The sequence below is a fragment of the Engystomops pustulosus genome, chromosome 3 (assembly GCF_040894005.1).
Source record: "Engystomops pustulosus chromosome 3, aEngPut4.maternal, whole genome shotgun sequence".
Lineage (NCBI taxonomy): Eukaryota > Metazoa > Chordata > Amphibia > Anura > Leptodactylidae > Engystomops > Engystomops pustulosus.
This window is the reverse complement of record NC_092413.1, coordinates 158179026-158202164: the sequence shown is the minus strand read 5'-3', so window position 1 is coordinate 158202164 and position 23139 is coordinate 158179026. Positions and strand designations below refer to the sequence as shown.

At 40.2% G+C, this 23139-nt stretch overlaps 1 protein-coding gene across 1 annotated transcript; it reads left to right on the top strand.

Annotated features, from left to right (window-relative positions):
• Positions 1–1099: 1099 nt before the first annotated feature.
• LOC140120595 (actin-like protein 6A) lies at positions 1100–18685 on the top strand. The gene is made up of 14 exons (XM_072139572.1): positions 1100–1223; positions 2494–2561; positions 9908–10046; positions 11140–11240; positions 12276–12373; positions 13911–14005; positions 15360–15466; positions 15542–15631; positions 15709–15770; positions 15859–15967; positions 16205–16285; positions 16678–16770; positions 17282–17371; positions 18493–18685. The coding sequence occupies exons 1-14, from the start codon at positions 1214–1216 to the stop codon at positions 18571–18573; spliced, it is 1224 nt and encodes a 407-aa protein (XP_071995673.1). The 5' UTR covers positions 1100–1213; the 3' UTR covers positions 18574–18685.
• The last annotated feature ends 4454 nt before the right edge of the window (positions 18686–23139 follow it).

Genomic DNA, 23139 nt, shown 5'->3' with positions numbered 1-23139 from the left:
TTGCTGCTCTAAATGCTATTTTAAAGTAACACTTTATTGGCTATTTGGAACTGTGGGAAAAGTGAGAAGGTTTTGAATGAACTGCATTATCTTTGGATGTCATCCTACTGGACCTACCATTCATCTTGTACAGAGAGACCCTGGAGAGAAGCCAGAATGATCATCTGAATGTGCCCTCCTTCTTTCAACTGTATTGGTGGCCTCATTGGACCTATAGAATTGGAAGATGTGGAAGATCAGGTAGTAATAAGTTTATGCTTAAAATTCCATGTTGGCATTTCATGGTAAATAAGTGAATTTTGGTTGTAGTTTTGGCACTCGGTATCTAAAAGGTTTGCCATCACTGCTCTAAGGCCTCTATCCTGGGCTTGTATTGCTATAGGCTCATACACACAGCTTATTGTTCTTTTGCTCTGGGTCTGAGCCTAGTGCTCCTGAGAAAAAGCTAACAGCAGGTCCTATTGTTGGCTGTGTTTTGAGGCGTTGCTCTCCTATAGAAGTATATGGGGTTGTGAAAAATAAGGATGACACACGGTGTGTTCATATTTGCCATGGATTTATAGCTAATGCTTCATTCACATGACCTGCTCTTGTGCTTGAAATGCAACTCAAACAACATTGGGTGTGTGGGGCAGATTACATAGAAGAGCGAAGGTACCACACACTCTGAAGGTGGTTGTTAATGCTCAGTGTAACATCTTTACTCCAATTTGCCCCTCTATTGGAGCCACGGGCAGTAGTTTGCAATGTGAATGGCGCCCCTGTCAAGTAGCAGCATAACAACCAAAAGACGTGCAGTGGAGGAGAAAACTCTGTGGTAACCTATCTATCAAGGTAGCCCCATCTACTTTCCGTGAAAACCGAAAAATGGACAGCATGTAATGTTTGATGGTTTGCCTCATCCCCTTTACCCTGATAAATGTGATCACCTTAGGAGACCTGCAAAGTACTGGAGAGCTTTTCATTAACAAGGAAGTCGTTAAGAAATTCTTATCATTATGGTACAAAATCCCCAGCGCCAGAGACTACCTGCAGTTCACAAACAATGACGTTATCAGGTGAAAGCTTGACAACGTGACCATATAAAGCCTGCCTTAGACCGTGGGGCGGTGTTCGTGTTATCACTACCTTACTAGCGGGTGCTGCCTGTGATATATAATGGGTGACGCAGGGCTGTCTCACCGTACAGGAGGAAGGTGTTTGAGATCTGAAGATGAGTCAAGGTAGGAAAGTATAGTGTTCTCCTATCCACTGTCACCACTTCTGTATGTTTCTTCTTTACACATATCTGATCAGCATGCCTTTTACATGGTATAAGAGAGAGTAGCTGCCATGATAATACGCTCTATTAGGTCTAGAGCTTATTGCAAAACCAAAGTTATGAAGGAGCTCTGAACTATAATACAATATCATCTATATGCCTCCATTAATAAACCTGTTAATACTGAAATGTTCGTGATTGGGATTATTAACTAGTGGTTTGTTACTTTGTCATTAGTTTTTACCTATATTTTGGTTGAGAGTCCTCACCTTCATATGCTGGTATATTATAAAATTTCTTGCTTCTTTATTGAATCATCATATAAAATTGGTCAGCATATAGTGGTATCCACAAACAAACAGCTACGCGTTTCGAGTACAAACACTCCATCATGGCCATGATGAAGAGTGTTTGTACTCGAAACGCGTAGCTGTTTGTGGATACCAATATATGCTGACCAATTTATATGATGCTTTAATAAAGAAGCAAGAAATTTTATTATACACAAGTGCTGGATCGTATTTTTCTTTCTATCATCGTTTGGAAACCTGCAACCAGAGGGTGTATCTTGTGCACTTCTAGCAGGACGGGGAGGATCACCTAATGCTCACAGATGCAACAAATTCCTATATGACAGAATTGCCACATTGGACTTTTTCTCTACTAGTAATGTATGAGGTCCATCAGGATTTGTATGGAAGTAATGACTTCTTTGTTTATGGGAGGTATCCAACGGTCCCCACTGAAGTCTTCTAAATGAAGATTTTAACATGATCTTTTATTTTCTTAGAGATAGGTGCCATCAGAAAAATCTGGCAAAAGATGGGATATTGTAGAGTAACACTGCTTTGTCCAATTGGAGATGGCAAGTAGTTAAATGACCCATGTACACATAGTAATCAATAGCGGTGCTATGAGTTGGACTGTTGCCAATATTCAATCAATTTTTATTATGGACAGGCCACCAATGTCAAATATATTGACGCTAGAAAATGTAAAAGCTACTATTTATTCTCATTTGTGGGGCTACTTGTCTTGCAATGGGCCTTACTGTTGGATTGAGAAAATTTTTACTGCCTTCGGATATGCAAGTATTGGTAATAACTATCCATTGATCAGTCTTCAGATTGCATCTTTTTTATCTTTTAAATCTATTATCATGATAATAATTATCTTTTATAACTTTTTGAAACCTAAATGTGTTTTTTATACATGAATTCTATTTATCGTAGGAGCCTTGGTCTTTGATATTGGTTCATTTTCAGTACGTGCTGGCTATGCAGGAGAGGACTCTCCGGAGGTGAGAAAAAAGTGTATAACAGCGCTTCTAACTATAACTGGGAAAACTATAACTGGGATCGGGCTGTGTTCACCATTAACGCTGCTGGGTATCTACCAACAGGTTTTGGTCCTGAACTTTTGTAAAGCTTAACTTTTATATTTATTTAAAACGAGCCCAAGCGCTCTTATGGGCTATGGCCGGGCCTCAGGCGGCCGATGATGGCCCTTGAAAGGGGCGGCAGACTGTCTGATGTACAGACATGCTAAAAGTTGGCAAGTCTGTACTATTAGAAATATCATCTAATAATGTACAGAGCGATGCAGCACTGACTCATTAGTCTGCATCGCTTTGTATCACACTGGCTGGTGAGATGATATCATGCTCGGCCTGCGTGACTACTGTACACTGAAATCATTTCCAGGTGAAAGGGCTTTGAATAGGGATTTGGCAGCAGTGGGGCAGAACGAAGGGCAAGTATTAATTTTAATATTTTATTACTGCCCACTTTTTATACCTCGGGGCAGGGGGCAATATACTTTATATGTATATATAATGGGGCTATATAATATGTATATGTGACAAGGCAGTATATATAGACTAAAACTCTATAGACTAAAACTGGTGGGGGGCTATATATATATATATATATATATATATATATATATATATATATATATATATATATATATATACTCACCGGCCACTTTATTAGGTACACCTTTCCAACTGCTCGTTAACACTTAATTTCTAATCAGCCAATCACATGGCGGCAACTCAGTGCATTTAGGCATGTAGACATGGTCAAGACAATCTCCTGCAGTTCAAACCGAGCATCAGTAAGGGGAAGAAAGGTGATTTGAGTGCCTTTGAACGTGGCATGGTTGTTGGTGCCAGAAGGGCTGGTCTGAGTATTTCAGAAACTGCTGATCTACTGGGATTTTCACGCACAACCATCTCTAGGGTTTACAGAGAATGGTCCGAAAAAGAAAAAACATCCAGTGAGCGGCAGTTCTGTGGGTGGAAATGCCTTGTTGATGCCAGAGGTCAGAGGAGAATAGGCAGACTGTTTCGAACTGATAGAAAGGCAACAGTGACTCAAATCGCCACCCGTTACAACCAAGGTAGGCAGAAGAGCATCTCTGAACGCACAGTACGTCGAACTTTGAGGCTGATGGGCTACAGCAGCAGAAGACCACACCGGGTGCCACTCCTTTCAGCTAAGAACAGGAAACTGAGGCTACAATCTGCACAAGCTCATCGAAATTGGACAGTAGAAGATTGGAAAAACGTTGCCTGGTCTGATGAGTCTTGATTTCTGCTGCGACATTCGGATGGTAGGGTCAGAATTTAGCGTCAACAACATGAAAGCATGGATCCATCCTGCCTTCTATCAACGGTTCAGGCTGGTGGTGGTGTCATGGTGTGGGGAATATTTTCTTGGCACTCTTTGGGCCCCTTGGTACCAATTGAGCATCGTTGCAACGCCACAGCCTACCTGAATATTGTTGCTGACCATGTCCATCCCTTTTTGACCACAATGTACCCAACATCTGATGGCTACTTTCAGCAGGATAATGCGCCTTGTCATAAAGCTGGAATCATCTCAGACTGGTTTCTTGAACATGACAATGAGTTCACTGTACTCAAATGGCCTCCACAGTCACCAGATCTCAATCCAATAGAGCATCTTTGGGATGTGGTGGAACAGGAGATTCGCATCATGGATGTGCAGCCGACAAATCTGCGGCAACTGTGTGATGCCATCATGTCAATATGGACCAAAATCTCTGAGGAATGCTTCCAGCACCTTGTTGAATCTATGCCACGAAGAATTGAGGCAGTTCTGAAGGCAAAAGGGGGTCCAACCCGTTACTAGCATGGTGTACCTAATAAAGTGGCCGGTGAGTGTATATATATCTTTATATATTAAAACTAGGGGGGCTATTTCTACTTAAGGGGGCTTTACTTAATTAAAAATGGGGGCTGTATAAGGGTACTGTATACATTTTTATGGGGGGTATATTAACGCTGTTGGATAAATTATAGGGGGCTGTATATAAAATTAGGGGTGATGATGTGTTGAAACAGCACCATCTTTTTCACCATTCGTGTCTTCTTCAATTTTTTGTCCAAGCGATCCAAATACTCAATGTAGTATTGTCCAGTGATCGTTCTTCCTTTTTCTGAAAAATCCATGAGGATGACGCTGTTTGCAATCCAAAAAATCGCTGACGTGGTCTTTCCAGCCGATGGGACCGTCTTCGGCTTCTGTGGAGCAGATTCACCGGGAGAAATCCATTGTTTTGATTGTTGCTTAGTTTCTGGTGTGTAATGATGAATCCAGGTTTAATCAACGGTGACAACTCGACCCAAAAACTCCTTCAGATCTCGCTTAAATTGCTCCAAACACTGCATCGAAGTTAACAGATGCATCCGTTTGTTGTCCACCGTGAGCAATCGCAGCACCCATCGGGCCGACAATTTATCGCCAACTTATCATATAAAATATTAATTGCAGTTCCGGGCGACACACCTACAGCCTCTGCTAATTTGCGCACTTTCGTTCGTTGATCAGCCAGTACCATGTTGTGGACTTTTTGAATGATTTCCTCGGTAACCACATCTGCCGGGTGTCCTGGTCGCTCCTCATCAAAAACAGATGTTCGTCCACGTTTAAATTTGTTGAAGCAATATCTACCAGTGGTCATAGATGGCGAAGTGTCCCGTAAACAGCATCCAACTTTGCTTTTATGCTTTTGTATACATACCTCCCCCCTTTAAATTAGAGGTTTTTAAAAGATATATGCTATTCCTGGACAAATATGAGAACTGTCCGGCCCTAATGATGGGGGATTTCAACTCAGTTATGGACCCCAGTATGGACAGATGGAGCCCTAAGGGCGAGACAGGATATTTAGGCCACTTTACCCAACTATCCCGGATGTGTGGGGAAATGGGGATGCTGGATGTCTGGAGGGAATTGGGAAACGGGACTCCAAGGTTCTCTTGTTTTAGTGCAACATATAAGACAAGGTCTCGTATTGACCTTGCACTAGCAAATGGTCCGTTTTTTCATTATATCGCAAAGATGAAATATGGGAATAGGGCAATGTCAGATCACTCCCCAATAATTCTTCAATTATGTCTAGGACAAAAGAGAGAAAGAATTGTCCACTGGAAGCTGAACCCCCATTGGTTATCCCTGCTAGGGGATCTGGAAGAAATAAGAGAGGAGCTCGAATTTTTTATTAAAACCAATGTGGGCTCAGTTCCGATTAACATAGTTTGGGAGTCCTTGAAATTACATCTCAAGGACTTCCTGCGTAGGAAAATCTCAGGTTTAAAAAGAAAATTTCACGAGAAAGAGGTGGCATTCAGACAAGAATTAAATAAATTAGAAGGAGATGTTATTAAATACAAAACAACTCCTACTTAAAAGATAAAGCAAAGAGCAAACTACTTTTTTGGGGTCAGAGAGCACATTTAGAAGGGGGGAGACCAGGTAGCGGGCTGGCCAGGAGAATTAAAAATCAACAAGAATCCCAGTTATTGACAGTGATTAAAAAAAACAACACAGGGGAACTTGTGCATTTAGAGGAGGACATTATGGCAGAATTTCGGGCTTTCTATACAGATATTTATTCTTCAGATTTAAAAGCCACTGAAGCTGAGATTCAGAAATTCTTGGACTCACTGGAGTTTCCCACCTTCGAGAGAGAAGATAGGAATATATTAGATGCCCCAATAACCATCCCCGAAATACAGGAGACCCTGGGATCTTGCAGAGGGAACTCTTCACCAGGCCTTGATGGGCTCCCCTTCGAGATATATAGGAGATTCGGGGATATCCTGTTCCCCGTTTTGCTTAAAGTTTGGGAAGCCAGTCTCCAAGATAAGAAACTACCTAGATCTTTTTATGAGGCTGGTATAACTTTGATATGTAAGAAAAATAAAAACCCCACCGAGGTGGAATCGTACCGGCCCATCTCATTACTAAATACCGATGGGAAAATACTATCAAAACTATTAGCTAACTGGCTAAAAAAAGTTATAGGTAGGGTCATCAATGAGGATCAAAGCGGCTTCATTCCGGGCCGCAGCACTAAAGATAACATCAGGCGCCTATACTCAGCTATACAGATGGGCCGGGGGGGAGCCCGCTCCATCCTGTCCCTAGACGCTACTAAAGCGTTTGACAGGGTGGAGTGGATCCCCCTCTGGAAAATAATGAAAAAATTCGGTATAGGAGACAGATATATAGAATTTGTTAAATTATTCTATGCAGAGCCAACAGCTAGAGTAAAGATAAATGGGGCAATTTCGGAGGGGTTTAAATTAAGTAGGGGTACAAGACAAGGATGTCCGATGTCACCCCTGTTATTTGCCATCTTTGTGGAACCATTAGCGATAAAGATTAGGGGGACAACAGAGATACAGGGATGCGGATGTGGAGTAGTAGACGACAAAATACTCCTCTACGCCGATGATATTTTATTACATCTGAGAAACTCAGAAAAATCAGTCAGCTACACAATGGGGATCCTAGAAGAATTTGGGTATGTCTCAGGTTTGAAAATCAACTGGAATAAATCAATTTTATGCAAACTGGATAAATTCAATCTCAAACAATTAGGAGAATTATGTATTCTAAATCCGGGTGAAAGCTTTGAATACTTAGGATTAAGGATTAACCCGAGGGTCATGGACTTTGTCGATTTGAATTTGGCACCACTAATAGGAAAAATTAAAAATAAAATTAGAATCTGGAATAGGCTGCCACTTTCAAGAGCGGACAGGATAGCTTTAGCTAAAATGGTTCTTTTACCGCAAATACTATATGTTTTGACAAATAGCCCTTGTTGGATCAAGGACAAGTGGTTCAAACTTCTACGTAAGATATTTAATGACTTAATTTGGGGGAGATCGAGGGTTCGATTAAAACTGGAGTTTTTATGTAAGAATAAAGATAGGGGTGGGGTTTCTTTCCCCTCCCCATTTCACTATTTTGTTTCTTCTCAATTACAATTTATAGGGGAAAATAGAAAGTCAAGAATTTTTAGGGAACTACTAGATAGAACTGATCACACTGGGGATAATATATTTTCACTTTTGGAATCAGGTATATTAAAGAAAAAGGTAAATAATCTACCAATTATGGAATTACTTTATAACACTTGGAAATGGTGCAAGGTTACTTTCGGAATTAAGGGTTCAATTGTATTTTCACCAATATGGCACAATGAGCACGTAGTAGAATTGAAAAAAATAGTGGACTCACAATTTTGGGAAAAAAGAGGGGTAAGATATATATGCGATTTATTTTATGAGGGTCTATTAATACCTTTCGAAAATTTGCGACAAACTTATCATCTAAAAGAACACGATTTTTTCAGATTCATGCAAGTGAAGCATGCAGTAAGAGCAGAAACAAATAAGGAATATCTAAAAGTTGAGTCCTGCCCTTTAATGACCTTGATTCTTACCTTGGACAAAGCACCTAAAAATCTGTCCAGAATATATAAAGGGGTTACGGAAGAAGTGGAAAAGACACTAACACATCCCAGTCAAAAAAAATGGGCAAAGGTGTCTGGATCACTGGGGGATGAACAATGGCCTATCATTTACAGAAATGCAAAATACGTTTCTAAGAACTGGAATCATAGAGTGATCCAACTAAACATTTTGTACAGATTATACTACTCCCCAGATATGTTGCATAAAGCTAAAATTAGGGAAGATTCGAGGTGCACTTGGTGTCAAGAGGAGGGGGCCGACATCTTTCATATCCTATGGAAATGTATTAGGGCTAGACAATTTTGGATTGAAGTATATGAGTACATTTCTACTAGATTGAAGATCAATTTAACTTTTGATGTCTCGGTGGCTATCCTGGGCCTTGTTCCCCCCTTGGGGATCTCATGGGGTAAAAACCAACTAATTCACAGATTACTATTTAATGGAAGGTTAGTCCTGGTTAGGCACTGGAAGGGGAAAAAAACCTTGAATATTACAGACTGGCTTAATTCAGTCGAAACAATGAAGCAGTATGAAATAACTCCCATGGGGTATATTGATACCACAAGAGGAAATTTAAACAATAGAATGGAATCCAATTGTTGGCTTGAATGGGTCACAAGGTAAATACACCTACGCTAGTAGAGTGATGGCCCCTTATTGGAATTAGAGGCATGGGTTGAAATACATATGTTGGATTTTTTTTTTTTTTTTCTTTTTCTTTCCTTTCTTCTTTTTTTTTTTTCTCCATCGCTGCCAGGGTAGGGAGGGGGGAGTGGGAGAGGGAGGAATGGGAGAGGGGAGGGTAAGGAAATGAAGGAGAGGGGAAGAGAAAGAAAACAGAAGTGGGAATAAGGGAAAAGGATAACGAAGGAAATAAGTCTCTTGAAAAGTGTTGAGAAGATGTATTTGGTGTGACGTTCCTCTTCTTCCCATGTACTGATGCAAAATATGTATTTTAAATTTTGTATATTATATGTAGTCTGATAATAAAAGAATTTTTTCAAAAAAAAAAAAAAACAAAAAAAAAAAACAAAAAAAAAAACTTTGCTTTTATCTCCTCACATTTTTTCCCATCCAAAAACAAAAAGCGAATTACCGAATGATACTGCTCTTTTTCCATCTTAGCGAAAATCACACAACATGTCTTACTCAAATGGCTGCCAAATCCGAGCTAACCAATCAATCCGCCTGCAATTTGTTTTGCCGTCGTTTGATAGATGGCAGCACAAGATTATAACACCAACTTCCCCTAAGAATGCCCTCTGTTGTCAAACACGGGTACTTATTAAACCGCCCTCGTATAGTGTCAGTGATCTGGTAGCGCTGTGTGGGGATATTCAGCATTTTGAGATCAGCATGTAGCTGCTTTTTTTTGTCTGTAAATTAATTTTCGCCTGTGTGGAAATCTTTCAGCACCAGAGAGCTCTACACTGTGCTACGACAAGATTTCAATATAAAGCGTGCGGGGGAGAGTCGGAAAGAGCTGGTAGGCAGTAGAGGAATGCTCTGGGGGGGTCTCTGGTGACGCTTCCTGAAGCACTTGTGCTTGATTTAAATAAATATTTTTTTTCATTTTTAATAAAAGTACAGGGCCAAAACACTTAAACATAATAGGTAGATTTCATTTAATAGTTATAAACTGTTATAAACAAAGCAAGAATATTTTATTCATTCTATCAAATTTCTGTTAAAGGGAAAGCCAGTGATTATGTTGACAGCTCAACCACACATGGTATAAAAATGAAATGTAAAATAAATATGCTAAAAAAATATTCTGGTTTTAACAGAATAAAACATGCTCGGTATTGAATTTCGTAAATAATGTGTTAGTATTTTACCTGTTATAGGTAGATTTTCCTACATCAATTGGCGCAGTTCTTGATGGAGAAGATGGAAGCACGACATCAAAGTTTTACGTGGATCCTAACATTCATGAGATACCCCAGGAGAATATGGAAGCAGTTACAACATTCAGAGATGGAATGAGTAAGTTGTGCCGTATTGAGTAAAATGGGATCATGAAAACGTTAGCAGGCATAGCTGAATATCAATGTATGCAGTAAGGTCTCACTGGTGTTGGCTGTGTAAAGTTCTGTATCATAAAACTGGAGCTCCTATTCCTATACACAAATATTACAGTTTGGGACAATTTATCTTTTATAATCCCCTCCCATTCTAGAATATGGAGCTTCTCTTGTACCCTTTCATTCTTTTGCAGTTCCCTCCTTTGTTCAATCTAACAAACCAACCCTCATATAGAAAATAAATACTTTTTCTTTACTGACAAGTGTGTAACCTGTCCCGAAGAGTCCACCAGGGCCTAAGCCAAACTTGCATCCATGTGAAAGTCTGGAGTTTCTTATCCCTTACCCCTTATATCTGCTCTGTATTACTTATACATCATATTGGTGGGCCTATTACCTAATTTATTTCAGAACATTGTTTTATTCAGAACATTGTTTTAACGTTTTTCAACGGGGTAGTCTCATCAAACTTTTTAGCAAATCCCAGATGCACTGCTCACATTTGTCAGACATGACTTTCTATGAGGAGAACTGCTTTTAAAGTATTTCTGAAGTATATTCTCGGAGGTTTAGTTAAAGAGTATAAATAATGGTTCTACGAATGGCGTCACGGAAGATCCTGTCATTAATAGTTAAGATAAAAACATGTGGGACTCAATGACAAGCAATGACCTTATATCCATAAAGGTAGCAGCTTTTCAGGTTGGCTGCTTTATAGTTCCTGGGCCATTTAAGGTAGAGATTAGCTTAATGCAACATCAAGAATATTATTTTTCCCATATATAGCAAGCGATACAAGAATAGATTACTTAACCGGTCACATGACTACAGCACATTAAAGGCAAGGTTTATGACTGGCTTTTACATCCTGCATAATCATTACTTTTTTTCCTTATCCACTGAACAAAAGATAACAACATGTACAACATACAGTCAATTGCTTTATGACATAACAGGCAGTGTGGGCAGAATACTTTGTAACCCTGTTGTTTTCATGATATATTTAGTCCTGTACTTTATTTGACCTAAACATTTTCTCTTTTTTATTTTTGAAGTTGATAACTGGGAGAGTTTCCAGGCCATTTTAGACTACACATATACAAACCTTATAAAATCCAGACCTAGTTTACATCCAGTACTGATGTCCGAACCTGCCGTAAGTAATAGATATGTTTCTCTCATCTTTTTCCTGACACCAAATTAAAACTGGTTTTATAGTTATTTTTCAGAAAAGATCTGATGAGACCACAATGGTCCTAATGACATTGTAAAAGTGGTCCTTATAGAAATATAATTTATATAATGATCAGAGTTGTCTTTTATTGATAATTGATATTGATTATGCAGCAGCCAGACTCGTCTTTCAGACCAAACGCTACACGGATGTCTCCAGTCTGTACCAGTCGCTGCACTGGTTGCCTGTTTCCTTTTGAATTCACTTTCAAATAATAACCCTCATCCACAAAGCTCTGCATAGTGCTGCACCTCCCTATCTCTTTTCTCTCATCTCAGTCTATCGCCCAACCTGTGCTTTTCGATCTGCCAGTGATATTAGATTAATCTCTACCTTAATTCGAACCTCTCATGCACGTCTCCAAGGACTTCTCCAGAGTCGCACCAATTCTCTGGAATGCCCTTCCCTGGACTCTGACTAATACCCACCCTCCAAAGCTTCAGATATATACCAAGCTCCAGGCTTCTCCGCAGTCACTTTCACCTTTGATATGTATATAAAATGGCTGCTGATGGCTGGTTCAAGCAGCAGAATTTTTATTTATTAAATTATTCTATACTGTTCCCTTATAAAAATTGGCTGGACCATTGTACAAGCTCTTTAGCTCTTGTGTCACTCCCTTCATCCTAATACAATGTAAGCTCTTGCTAGCAGGACCCTCACTCCTATTGTTCCATTTGACTGTTTGTAATGTAATATTATATTTGTTTATGATTTGTAACGTGCTGCGGAATTTGATGGCGCTATATAAATAAAGATTATTATTATATTAAAGTGTAATGGGAAGCTGGAAAATGTTTCCAAATGAGGTGAAACTGACTCAAAAAGCAGTTGCCCAATTTTCTTACAGGTTTTGATTTCACGTCTTTCACTGTATGTTAACAACTGTGAGGCCGAAAACAATATTAATTTGTTCCATTTAACTATTTCACTTTGTGTTAACTATTGTTTTTCCAGTGGAATACAAAAGAGAAGCGGGAGAGACTGACAGAACTGATGTTTGAGCACTACAATATTCCATCATTCGTCCTCTGCAAATCTGCTGTTCTTTGCACGTATCCTTGTTAAGCGTTGAATCGTGAATTATTTATGTCTTACACTATTACCATGTGCAGGATGTCTCCTAATGAACTGCAATTACAAAATTGCATTACATTTATTTTTATTGATTGCTTCTAGGAATAAAAAACATAGACTTGTTTACTTGGGTTTTCCCCTCTACTTAGCACAGTAAATGTTGTTACTTAAAGGGGTTGTCCACGTTCAGCAAATAATTGATATGGTTTGTGTAAAGAAACATTTTACAATTTTCCAATATACTTTCTGTATCAAATGCTCATGGTTTTCTAGATCTCTACTTGCTGTACTTATTTGCTGAAAGTGGAACACCTCATTAAAGGGGTTGAGCATGATTAAAAAACAATTGTTCCTATATCAGCACTACGCCTGTCCACATATTTCAGCTCCCCTCAATTAACATAAAAATGTCCTTCCCCTTCTCTTCCAAAAACGGCACAACACTTGCCAATGGTTTGGATTAGGTAATGTAACTTAGTTCTATATAGTGAACCTGAGACTTCGCAGTTTTTTTAAGGGAAACATCAGATTCTGTTTTGATATCTTGAACAAAACATGCGCATTACAGGTATGATAGTGTTTATAGTAGTAGTGGAGTTTTATGTAAGGCTATAAAAATATATCTACTCCATATGTATACAAAGTTACATAAGCTTTTCTCTGGTGATTCTCCAGCATTTTACTGCTCATAACTAGATTTTCATCTATAAACATGGCCAGACTAGGACTAAAATGGAGTAATGATAAACCAACCTTACCAACCCACATACAATAGGACACATTTACATTGTAAAGAGAATGCAATGTGCCGGATTCACTAAGATCGTGCGCCCGATATCGTCCTGCTCAGGTCCGCCAGAGTTCACCTTGTTCTTTGTGGTGCATGTAATTGGATCATCCGATTGCACACCCCCTAATTTGTGTTAGCGCAGCTGCACCAAAAAAGATCATGTGGGAGACAATGCCAGCACAGACCCCTGTTAAATACCTGTCACAGCTGTGCAAAACCCGATAACGTTGGAAAGTCCGACGAAAGTGCGTGCGTGGACCATTAGTAAATAAGCCCCACAGTTTCTGTCCACATTTATAACAATGTGTTATAAATGTTCTTGGTCCCCTCTCTGACTCTTGCATATTATACAGTTTACTGAACCCCATCATAAATGGAAATGGCGATTTACTTATTATATTAACACAGAGGTAGCAAGGGGAGGGTGAGGACTGCAAGTAGTTTCAAAGGTCAATGCCCTCTCTGGAGACATGACCTTCTAGAGAGCAAGTTTACACATCATCAGCAAAGACACAGTAGCCATCTCCTGAACTATTATCAGACTGGACATGGCTGCTTAGGGAGCTATTGACTTATGGCACAGCTCAGGGATACAGTAAACAGAGCGGCCTACTGGGAATCTGCCGGTCTGTGCAGATTATGAACCTGGGCCTGCCTATAAACCAATATTGCCATTATGTACTGTCTATTATGTCAGAAAAAGATTCTTTGACTACTGCAATCAGAATTGTTAATGGTCGAACTACAGCTCTAATACTGGATAGCGGTGCCGCATATACTACGGCTACTCCGGTAATTGATGGACATGTAATTCAACAAGGTAAAACTAATTTTGGTACAAAGAATGTAACTGTGTAGTAATTAAACAGAACTGGTAGCAGATGTTTAGTAGGTTCTAGTCTTATTTGTACTAGGGAATGTACAGTATTATTGGTGCTGGGAAGTATAAAGCCAACATACTCTATATAAGGAAAGGTTAACTGATCTTTCCATTCATCAACCATGTTACTTTTAATCCTTATTTTGCATTGTCCCATTTCAGTCTAGTGTTGACCCACAAGCATCATAAATAATGGCCAAAGATTTTGCAGCCAATGTTTGTTTCCACCATTTATATGCACATTTGGATAATATTCAATTCCCTATTTACCATGCAAAACATTGGTTTTGATGAACATGGTGTAACAAAAACACTTTTGTTCCTTAATTTGTGCCGGAAAATTCCTAAAACATGTATAAAATGTTAATAAAGCGCCTGGGAAAGGCTCTGGTGTGTGGGAGCCAAAATATAGCTGGAAACATGGTAAATAAAGAACTGTAACTGTAATGGGAATCTTGGAGAGCTGCAGTTTTCCTTTGTTTTTTCAAATCTATTGATGTCATGTCATCAGAATCATTCCAGCTGCAGTGCTGAAACAATTACTCATGAGGATTCTTTGCATTATCCTGTCCTCTCTTGTATATGTCTTTTGATAGGAGATTGAATGACTTTGTGATGTTGAAAAGATACTATATTGACAGTCTTGGAACAAACAACTTCTCTTGCTATGGCTGATAGGGTCACCCCTTTGGCCTTCATCTGAACAACCTGCTGCCAGAGGGTTTCAATCACTTTGAAACGTCACTCCATGTTCGCAAAGTCAGTGAAAATTGGAAACTTGTCGTAAGGTAAGACAGTTGAACGAGGCAGGCAGTTGTAGGCAGAGAGAGAGAGGGGGGTAGGCAGACCCCACACGCATCGTCACTTCTTCAGGGGTAAGTGTATCACACACTAACCCCCTCTCTCTCTGCCGACACCTGCCTGCCTCGTTCAACTGTCTTACCTTACGACAATTTGTTATTGTACACTTGGCATGTAGGGATCAATACATTTGAGCCTTGTTATATTGGTCATTTGCACCTCTATGCACCATCTTTGCACTTTAGCTCTACATGCTTACCTTTATTTATTACCTTTGGGCAGTCTATAGTAGGGGTTTTTAGGGCAATTTGGCCCTTGGCAGCCATGTACTTTTTAAGTGTTTTTATATTCATTGTTGTCCTGTTTTGATTATGTTTGCATTGTTATCTAACTAATAAAATTCTTGTTGCATTTTTGCCTAGCCTTGTGTATGCATCCCACCTTTTTCTTGTTTTGTTCAGTGTGTATATATATTATTGTTTGCCATTTCTAGGTGTAGTAAGGACACCTCTGGCCGGAGACTTCATTACCCTACAATGTAGAGAGTTAATGAAAGAACTGAATGTGGACTTAATCCCTCCATACATGATTTCTTCTAAGGTGAGAGCAATTTCTCTCGTAAGTTTGGCAATTAGTAATAATGATAACGGTCCAAACTGTCTCCTGGCCTTTTAGGAGGTGGTACCAGAAGGAGCACCTGCTAACTGGAAGAAAAAAGAAGAGCTCCCGCAGATCACTCAGTCTTGGCATGATCGTGTGTGCAATGTAAGTGTTCATCTATGGCACTAACATGTAGAAATGAAACGAAGAAATGTGAACTAATTGTAGGCAGTTTCTTTCAGAGCATAATAGAGGAGTTTAAGAAATCTGTGCTACAAGTCTCAAGCACCGCTTATCATGAGAAGTAAGTCTGGTTCTAGTGCTTGTTCACACACACAGTACATATCATCATAATGAACATTTGCCGCAGTCTGTTTTTCCCATTTTTCCAGTGTCGCAGCTAAGATGCCTGCAGTCCACTATGAATTTCCTAATGGTTATAACCGCAAGTTTGGAGTTGAGCGACTAAAAGTTGTGGAGACTTTATTCAATCCTTCAAAGGTAAAGGTCAGATTTTGTGGTGTGTGTGTTATTCCATGAAACAATCATACTTCACCAGATCCTGTCACCGCAAATACGGCCAAAGAGAAGTGGTTTACAGCCTTCTAAAAATGTTTGTGATCAGGGAACTTAAGGTAGAAGTATCTCAGTAGAACGGCTACATTAACACCATTAAAAGTAATGTTTGTTTTTTTGTGCAGAATTGTATTAAATATTCAAAATATATAATCCCTATAGGATTTGCCTGGTGAAACTGTGCTTGGAGTTGGTGAAGTTGTGCTGAAAAGTGTTGACTCATGTGACAGTAAAATTAGTACAGTAAGTATCACACATGCAGTAGATAAAGTGGGGCAATTAAAATGCATGCTGGGTTAATTTTTAACTTACCTTTTACTGTGGATTTGCTCAGTTGGAAACATTCCAATAAGGCTAGGTTTACACACGGCAAAAAGTTCCCAAAAAATCTTAAACAAAATCTCATATAGAATTATGGTCAAAAATTTAGTTTTAGACTAAAACTCTGTCAACTTTTACTTTTCTGTAATTAATTGTATTTTTCACAACAAATACTGTATCTGCAACAATTGCAACACAAGTTCTAGTTGCTATGTGTAAAAACGTTTATAGACAGCATCAATCCAATATGATAGTAATTTTGCTTATTGACTGTAACCAAGGATTGTACAATAATACTGAATTTTATTTTATAGAAACTGCACAGTAACATCATCGTAGCAGGTGGAAATTCTTTGTTACAAGGGTTTACTGATAGACTGACAAAAGATCTCTCAAATAAAACAAAGGTAATGTTTATTTTCTATAATTTTATAGAGTATTTAATTCTACTTAAAGGGGTATTTAAGTAGACAAGACAAGATTCTTAAATATACTCAGGATAACAAAATAACATATTCTCTAATTCACTGTTACATGAATATAGCATATCACAGATATAATTCCAACAGTCCTGAGGTTTACAATTTTGGTAGTTCCTGGATCCGACCGTAAATGTTCTGACTATGGTCGCATTCTTCTCATGAATAGCTTCTCTTGTCTGCACACTGTAGTGCTCCATTCCTCCCACCCCTCCCCCATGCATTACAAGACCAGCTCAGACACAGGCACTTCCTGTCGACAAGCAGTTTGCAGAGACTTACTCTACAACAAACAGATAGATAAGGCATATAGCAGAGCTGACTCTGTGTGTGTTATAAGTGAGTTAGCCCCAACAGGGAAATTGGATGCCCACTGCCAGGTTTCCTTACATATTAAAAGTAGGGGACATTCATAAATAAATTGTTCTTTTATTTGTAGAACACAAGATTAAGGCTGATTGCAAATGAACTAGCAGTAGAAAGGAGGAGGCTGAATGCATGGCGTGGAGGTTCCACCATGGCTTCATTGGTAAGTGAACAGCTCATCCACATTGCTTGATTTGAAGCCATTCCCTTTTTGGAGACTATTCCCAGGAAAATCTGTCCAGTGCAGTATGGTGTATGGCATGTGCTGTCCTGGATCATCTGGCTCATTTAATAAAGCAATGGCGGAAAGTTACTAACCTGAATGTCCCAGCACACTGGCATACATGTCTTGCACCAATTAATAAGACATTTTAAGAACTTTTTGCACCTTGTGCAACTTGGGTACTAAAGTGTCTGCCAGCACATCTTGCATGGTATACTTTCCATAGCACTCATTATTTAAAAAGCACAGTACAATGTGGGGAATTGCTCTGGTAGTTGACTGGTAGCAGTGCAGGAAGCAGTGACACACGCAGGTTTAAAAGTCCAACTTAAGTGTTTATTCACACTTGCAAAACAGAACACAAATTCAGCCTTGGCTTAAGCACATGCAAAAACATTATAAAAGTAATTCCTGCCCGGCTAGGCGCTGTCTAATACATTTGGAGGACCCTAGCTATCCGGCTACCAGGCTGCCTGCCACCTGCTCTTGGCCAGCAGTAAGACAGGAGGCCCTCAGTTACCTTTGCTGTGAGAATGCAATCTCGCTTTCAGCTCTCCAGGTAGGGCCTCTCCTACTGCTTCTGGCCTGCAGACTAAATCAGGCCCTAACGAGACCTGTGACCCGCACCTTTTCCTATCATAGTCTTTTATATACTTGACTATCCTTGAGTGTTTATAGAGCCTAGGACTTTCCATAGGTGTCAAATGTATAAAGAGGTGAGGATCTCCTAATAAATTTGGAGCATTTCACTACAATTCTCTCTTAGCCTACCAGCAGGATTGTGTACTATTCATGAGTTTTGAACATATATCCGTTATTTGTGGCCTTTGCATCATCACATGTGAAATCCACTTCCGCACTGATTATGGCGACAGCAATGGGAGCTTTAACAAGGCTTGTTAAAGTCGCAAATCCTTGCCATGTCATGTCATTGCTTTGTGACAGATCACTTATTTGCTGTGGATGAAAAATCAACCGGTTCCGCTGCAGTTTTTTTTTTTTTTTTTTTAATACAAATATTGTAAATGTTTATTCTCAATCTTTGTCCTCTCTACTTACAGCCAGCCTTTCAGCAGAGCTGGATATCAAAACAGGAATATGAAGAACAAGGAAAACAGTGTGTGGAAAGAAAATGCCCATAGTTTGATTTATTGAGTTCTGAGAAAAGCACAACTGACCTGGTAATAGGGTGTGCAGCACAGTTTGTTTTTCCATACAATAAAGATGATAGAATAATAAAGAAATGTGAATTCAGGTGTGGATTATACTTTGAACAAAACAAAGTAAATTTTTTTTTATATTCAATACGATTTATTTAGTTGAAAAGTGTTTGCATACAGTTCAAAAAGCAGTGTAAAACATTTTTGGCAAGAATGACAGTATGCATCATAACAGCAGTGGGACACGCAGGACCCAATGACAACAAATGTGGATCGGAAGCCCCCGCACGCCGCAAGCACACTGCAGCGGGGTGGTAACATACCGAACCCATACAGAAAAACTGACTCCACAGACCAATTATGACGAGTAATGAATAAGAGTAAAAGTGCAACTAAATAGTCTGAAATATTACATATTAATATGTTCATGACACATAATGCAGGACCGACTAATCAGTCCTCATGAAGCAAATAATAAGGGTGAGGGAACTAAAAGTAAAGGGAAGGAGGTTAAGTGGGGGTCAATTTTTTTTTATACTGTATTTATTGACGTTTCCAATTTTATAAGAAAACAAGACCACAACATAGGGTCAACAATACAAACATTGGGTCTGAGACCCACAAGAGAAAGGAGAAGGGAAAGGAAGAGGTATGGAAAGGAGAGGAGGAAGGGAGAAGTTCTATCAGGTCACTATGTTCCATTGACTTCAGAATGGCAATTCCAGTTCTCTTTAGCAGTTAGCAGGATTCTTTTCCAGATTAAAGGTTGAAATCCATGAGGTATTGGCACGTAGAATGATGGCCTTACAGGATAGTTTCATCCAGTTCTGGGAGAAGGGACAGGAGTGGGAGGAGGGAAGAGGGAAGGGGGGGGGGGCACACAATATAATTAACCAAAACAAAACCAAAGAATCATGGCACTTGCTCATTATCTCATCCCTGGAGGTTATGCCACCCCCACCCCAGCCCAAGCATGGTGTATTATAAGATGTTACCACATTCATATATTTAGGTTACAAACACAACATTCCTGATCCAGTTTCAATCAAGTTCTAAAGGGGCATCTCCCACAAGTTGTCGTTCTTGGTACCACACTGTGTTCACAAAGCAATTTTTAATATCTCGCCTCATCTCTGGTGACAGCACACTGATAAAACTTTCCCAAGTGGTGAAAAAAAAGACTGTACTCATTTCTCCCTACTCAGGGAGGCTTCTATCCAGTCCATACGCATAATATACGTGAGGTTGTCTAGAAACATTCTGATAGGGGGCGCTGTGGGGCTGAGCCAGGTTTGGAGGATGCTTTTGCAACCCGCTGCCACTACTGCTGCCAGTAATCTCTGACACCCTCTGGTACATTGTTGTTTCTCTGTATTTATGTACCCAAAGATCGCCCCACAGAGGGTCTCTAGGGACATAATTTGTGAGATATTTAGTAGTGAAGGCTATAATTGTGTGCCAGAAAGGCTGGATGACTGAACATGCCCACAAACAATGGTAAAGGCTGGCTCCCTCCTCATGACATCTCCAGCTTGCTGTTGTGTCGTATATATACCCATGAAGCCCTGTGGTTGGAGTGATGTAGGAGCGATGCCACAGCTGGAGGTACATCTCCTGGAAGCATGGTGAAGGCAAAGATCTATAGGCATTAACCATGGCATTCAGGAGCTCTGATGGGGTAATAGACGGGTCATCCAACTGCCACTTAATCAAGGGAGCAGATGAGGTCTCATAATCCAGCGAGGGGTGAAGGAGGGCATAGTTTAGGGAGATTTGCCTGTATTGACCATTGGTCCTATTAAACCAAGCTCTGTAGCTGGGGTTCCGATCATTTTCTTTTAAGCTTGCTAATACCTTTGTAGCGTAGTGTGACACCTGCATGTATGGGAAAAAGGCAATCTGCAAGTAAGGAAACTTCTCCTGTAGTTCTGTAATTGGAAGAATATGTTTATCGGTATCATGTAACAACTGCACCACCATGTGAATTCCAGCCCTAAACCACGTATAGAAATCGCGGTGTGGATTGCCCTGTTGGAAGTCGGGATTGCAGATGGACAGATATGGGGAATACAAAGGATCAAGACTAAAACGTCTTCTCACCCGTGACCAAGCGCGCCAGGTGGACATTAGTAAGGGGTTAGATCTCATCTGTGTGGTCAGACAGTCGTATGTAGCGTGTAATAGGTTGGTCAGACCCACCCCTGCTGCAAAGTATTGATCTATGAAGATGTCTGTGTATATGGAGGTGCTGTGCATCCAGTCCCGAATCACTCTCATCGTGGCCGCTAGATTATATGCCCTAATATTAGGGAAGTTGAGGCCCCCATTAAGCTTGGGTTGTTGGAGGATGTGAAACGCTATCCTTGGTCGGCGCCAGCTCCACCATCTTAAGTAGATTGGCTCTACCTATGAAAGAGAGAGAGTGATGTTGCCATTTGGAAATTGTGTGTTCCAGGTTTTGTATGTAAGGGGCTATGTTTGTGTTGTAGAGCTTGGTGGGTTGCTTAGTAATTTGTACGCCTAGGTACGTGAGGGAAGTGGTTTGCCACTTAAAGGGGAAGTTCCTTGTCCAAAGGGTCCTAGCCGGGTCACTCAATAGCAGGGCCTCTCCTAAATATGTCCTCCAGTAATGGTTGTAAACATGTTTTAGGATTAGATACTACCAGTAATAGATCATCTGCAAAGGCAGAGACTGGGATCTCTCTGGTTCCCAGTTGTATTCCCTGGAAACTGGAGGTGGTGTGTAAGTGGCAGAGCAAGGGGCCTAGAGAAATATTGAAAAGAAGAGGGGATATTGGGCAGCCCTGTCTGGTTCCTCTAAATATATCTGTGGAGTGTTCCTTTTATTAACCATGATCGTTAATCGAAACCGTCTTTATTGGGTTTCAATAGGAGTATAGTCCTGGCCTCTGTGAACCTGTCTGCCATGATGTTATCACTATATGTCAGGTTGAATAGCTCAGTGAGTAGTGGGATTGCTTTGGGGACTAGTATTTTATAATACTCTGCTGATAGGCCGTCTGATCCTGATCCTGAGACAGCAGCCCTGACCTCCCAATCGGTACCTTGAGCAACCCCCACCCAGTTGCGTTTTGGATAGGTTTAAAAACACAATGAAAACAACATGTGGGAAACCGTACTTAGAACTTGCATTTCCCAGAATCCTTAGCTTGGTTAGAAATCAAGTAGGCTGCTGGGCCACCGCATGTGAACATGCTTGGTCTATGGAAAGACCACAGACCAGACCAGTATCCCTGAGCCCTCTACAAACATCATTAACGGCACTGTAATGTACTACTCTGTTATAGGTTGTTAAAGTCAACCTTTCATCAAATCGCACCATCTCAACTTAATCACTGGTTCCAATAGTATGTTCAAAAAGGTTGTCTGGGCTTAGCATTATCTAGATAACTGGTCTGGGGTACTTACCTCCTCCAAACACTTCCATTGTCCCGTGTCACTGTTTGTTTATAGAGACAATCAGATCAGAATCATTCCGGTCACCTGGTACAGCTTTAGATTCACAAACAGTGGCACAGCACTGATGGGCTGCAGGATAACAGGAACAACAAGAAAGGCAAATATAACTTTTTTTTTTAATGTCTTTATACTGCCCCCCAGGCCTGTTATCTAGGCGTGGAAAACACCTTCAACTCCTCTCGGACCACCCGCTGACATCGGCGTGCACAGGTCCAGAGTCTGCAGCGATGTATAAAACTCAGAAACCCTTAGGAGATGCGGTCTATTACCATTTCTCCCTTCTCCGCTCCCAACAATATCGTGGTAAAGAAGCATAAGAGGAGCAGAGCCGATGCTGCCACTGTCTCTATAGACTTTGCGGTTACGTGACCGCAATATGTACTAAAATTACAAAAAAGCACCCCCCCAATTTTAACCCCAAATAAAACTAAAAATGTTTTATCTAGCTGTATGTGTCACGAAAAAAGCACAGCAAAAATGTTTAAGATAGCACGCAAAAAAAAAAAAAAAGTTATGGCCCTTAAAACATCAGAGACACCATCCCATCTCTCGCTCCTGCATGAGGGTGCAGTCACACTTGCCACGGCCTCATTGCATATACATTTCTATGGAAACACATGCAATCAGAACCAGCACGAAGTGTCTTGTATTATTTAAATGCAAGACACTGGGTGTTGGTTACCAATTGCATGCGTTTCTGTGAACTTTGATTCTAATTCTAAACAGAATAAAAATGCTGTGACAGCACCCTGACTGACACGGTCAGCTTCTTGGATCTGTCATACACATACATACGTATACACAATTCATTATGAAGTTCACGTATCCATTGTGCCTCTGCACTGTTATCAGGTGCCACATAGCACTATGGGGGCCATGATATGGCCGCAAATTGTGTATCCATATCACGGGCCCCCTATGGTCATGTGCATGGGGTCTTCAAGGTCAGAATGTAAATATTCTGTATACTGCATGACTGATGCTTTTAATATCTATCTGTACCTACAACCCTGTAGAAGCAGATCGTTTCAGTATTTTGCACATATGTACGTTACTTCATTTTATTTA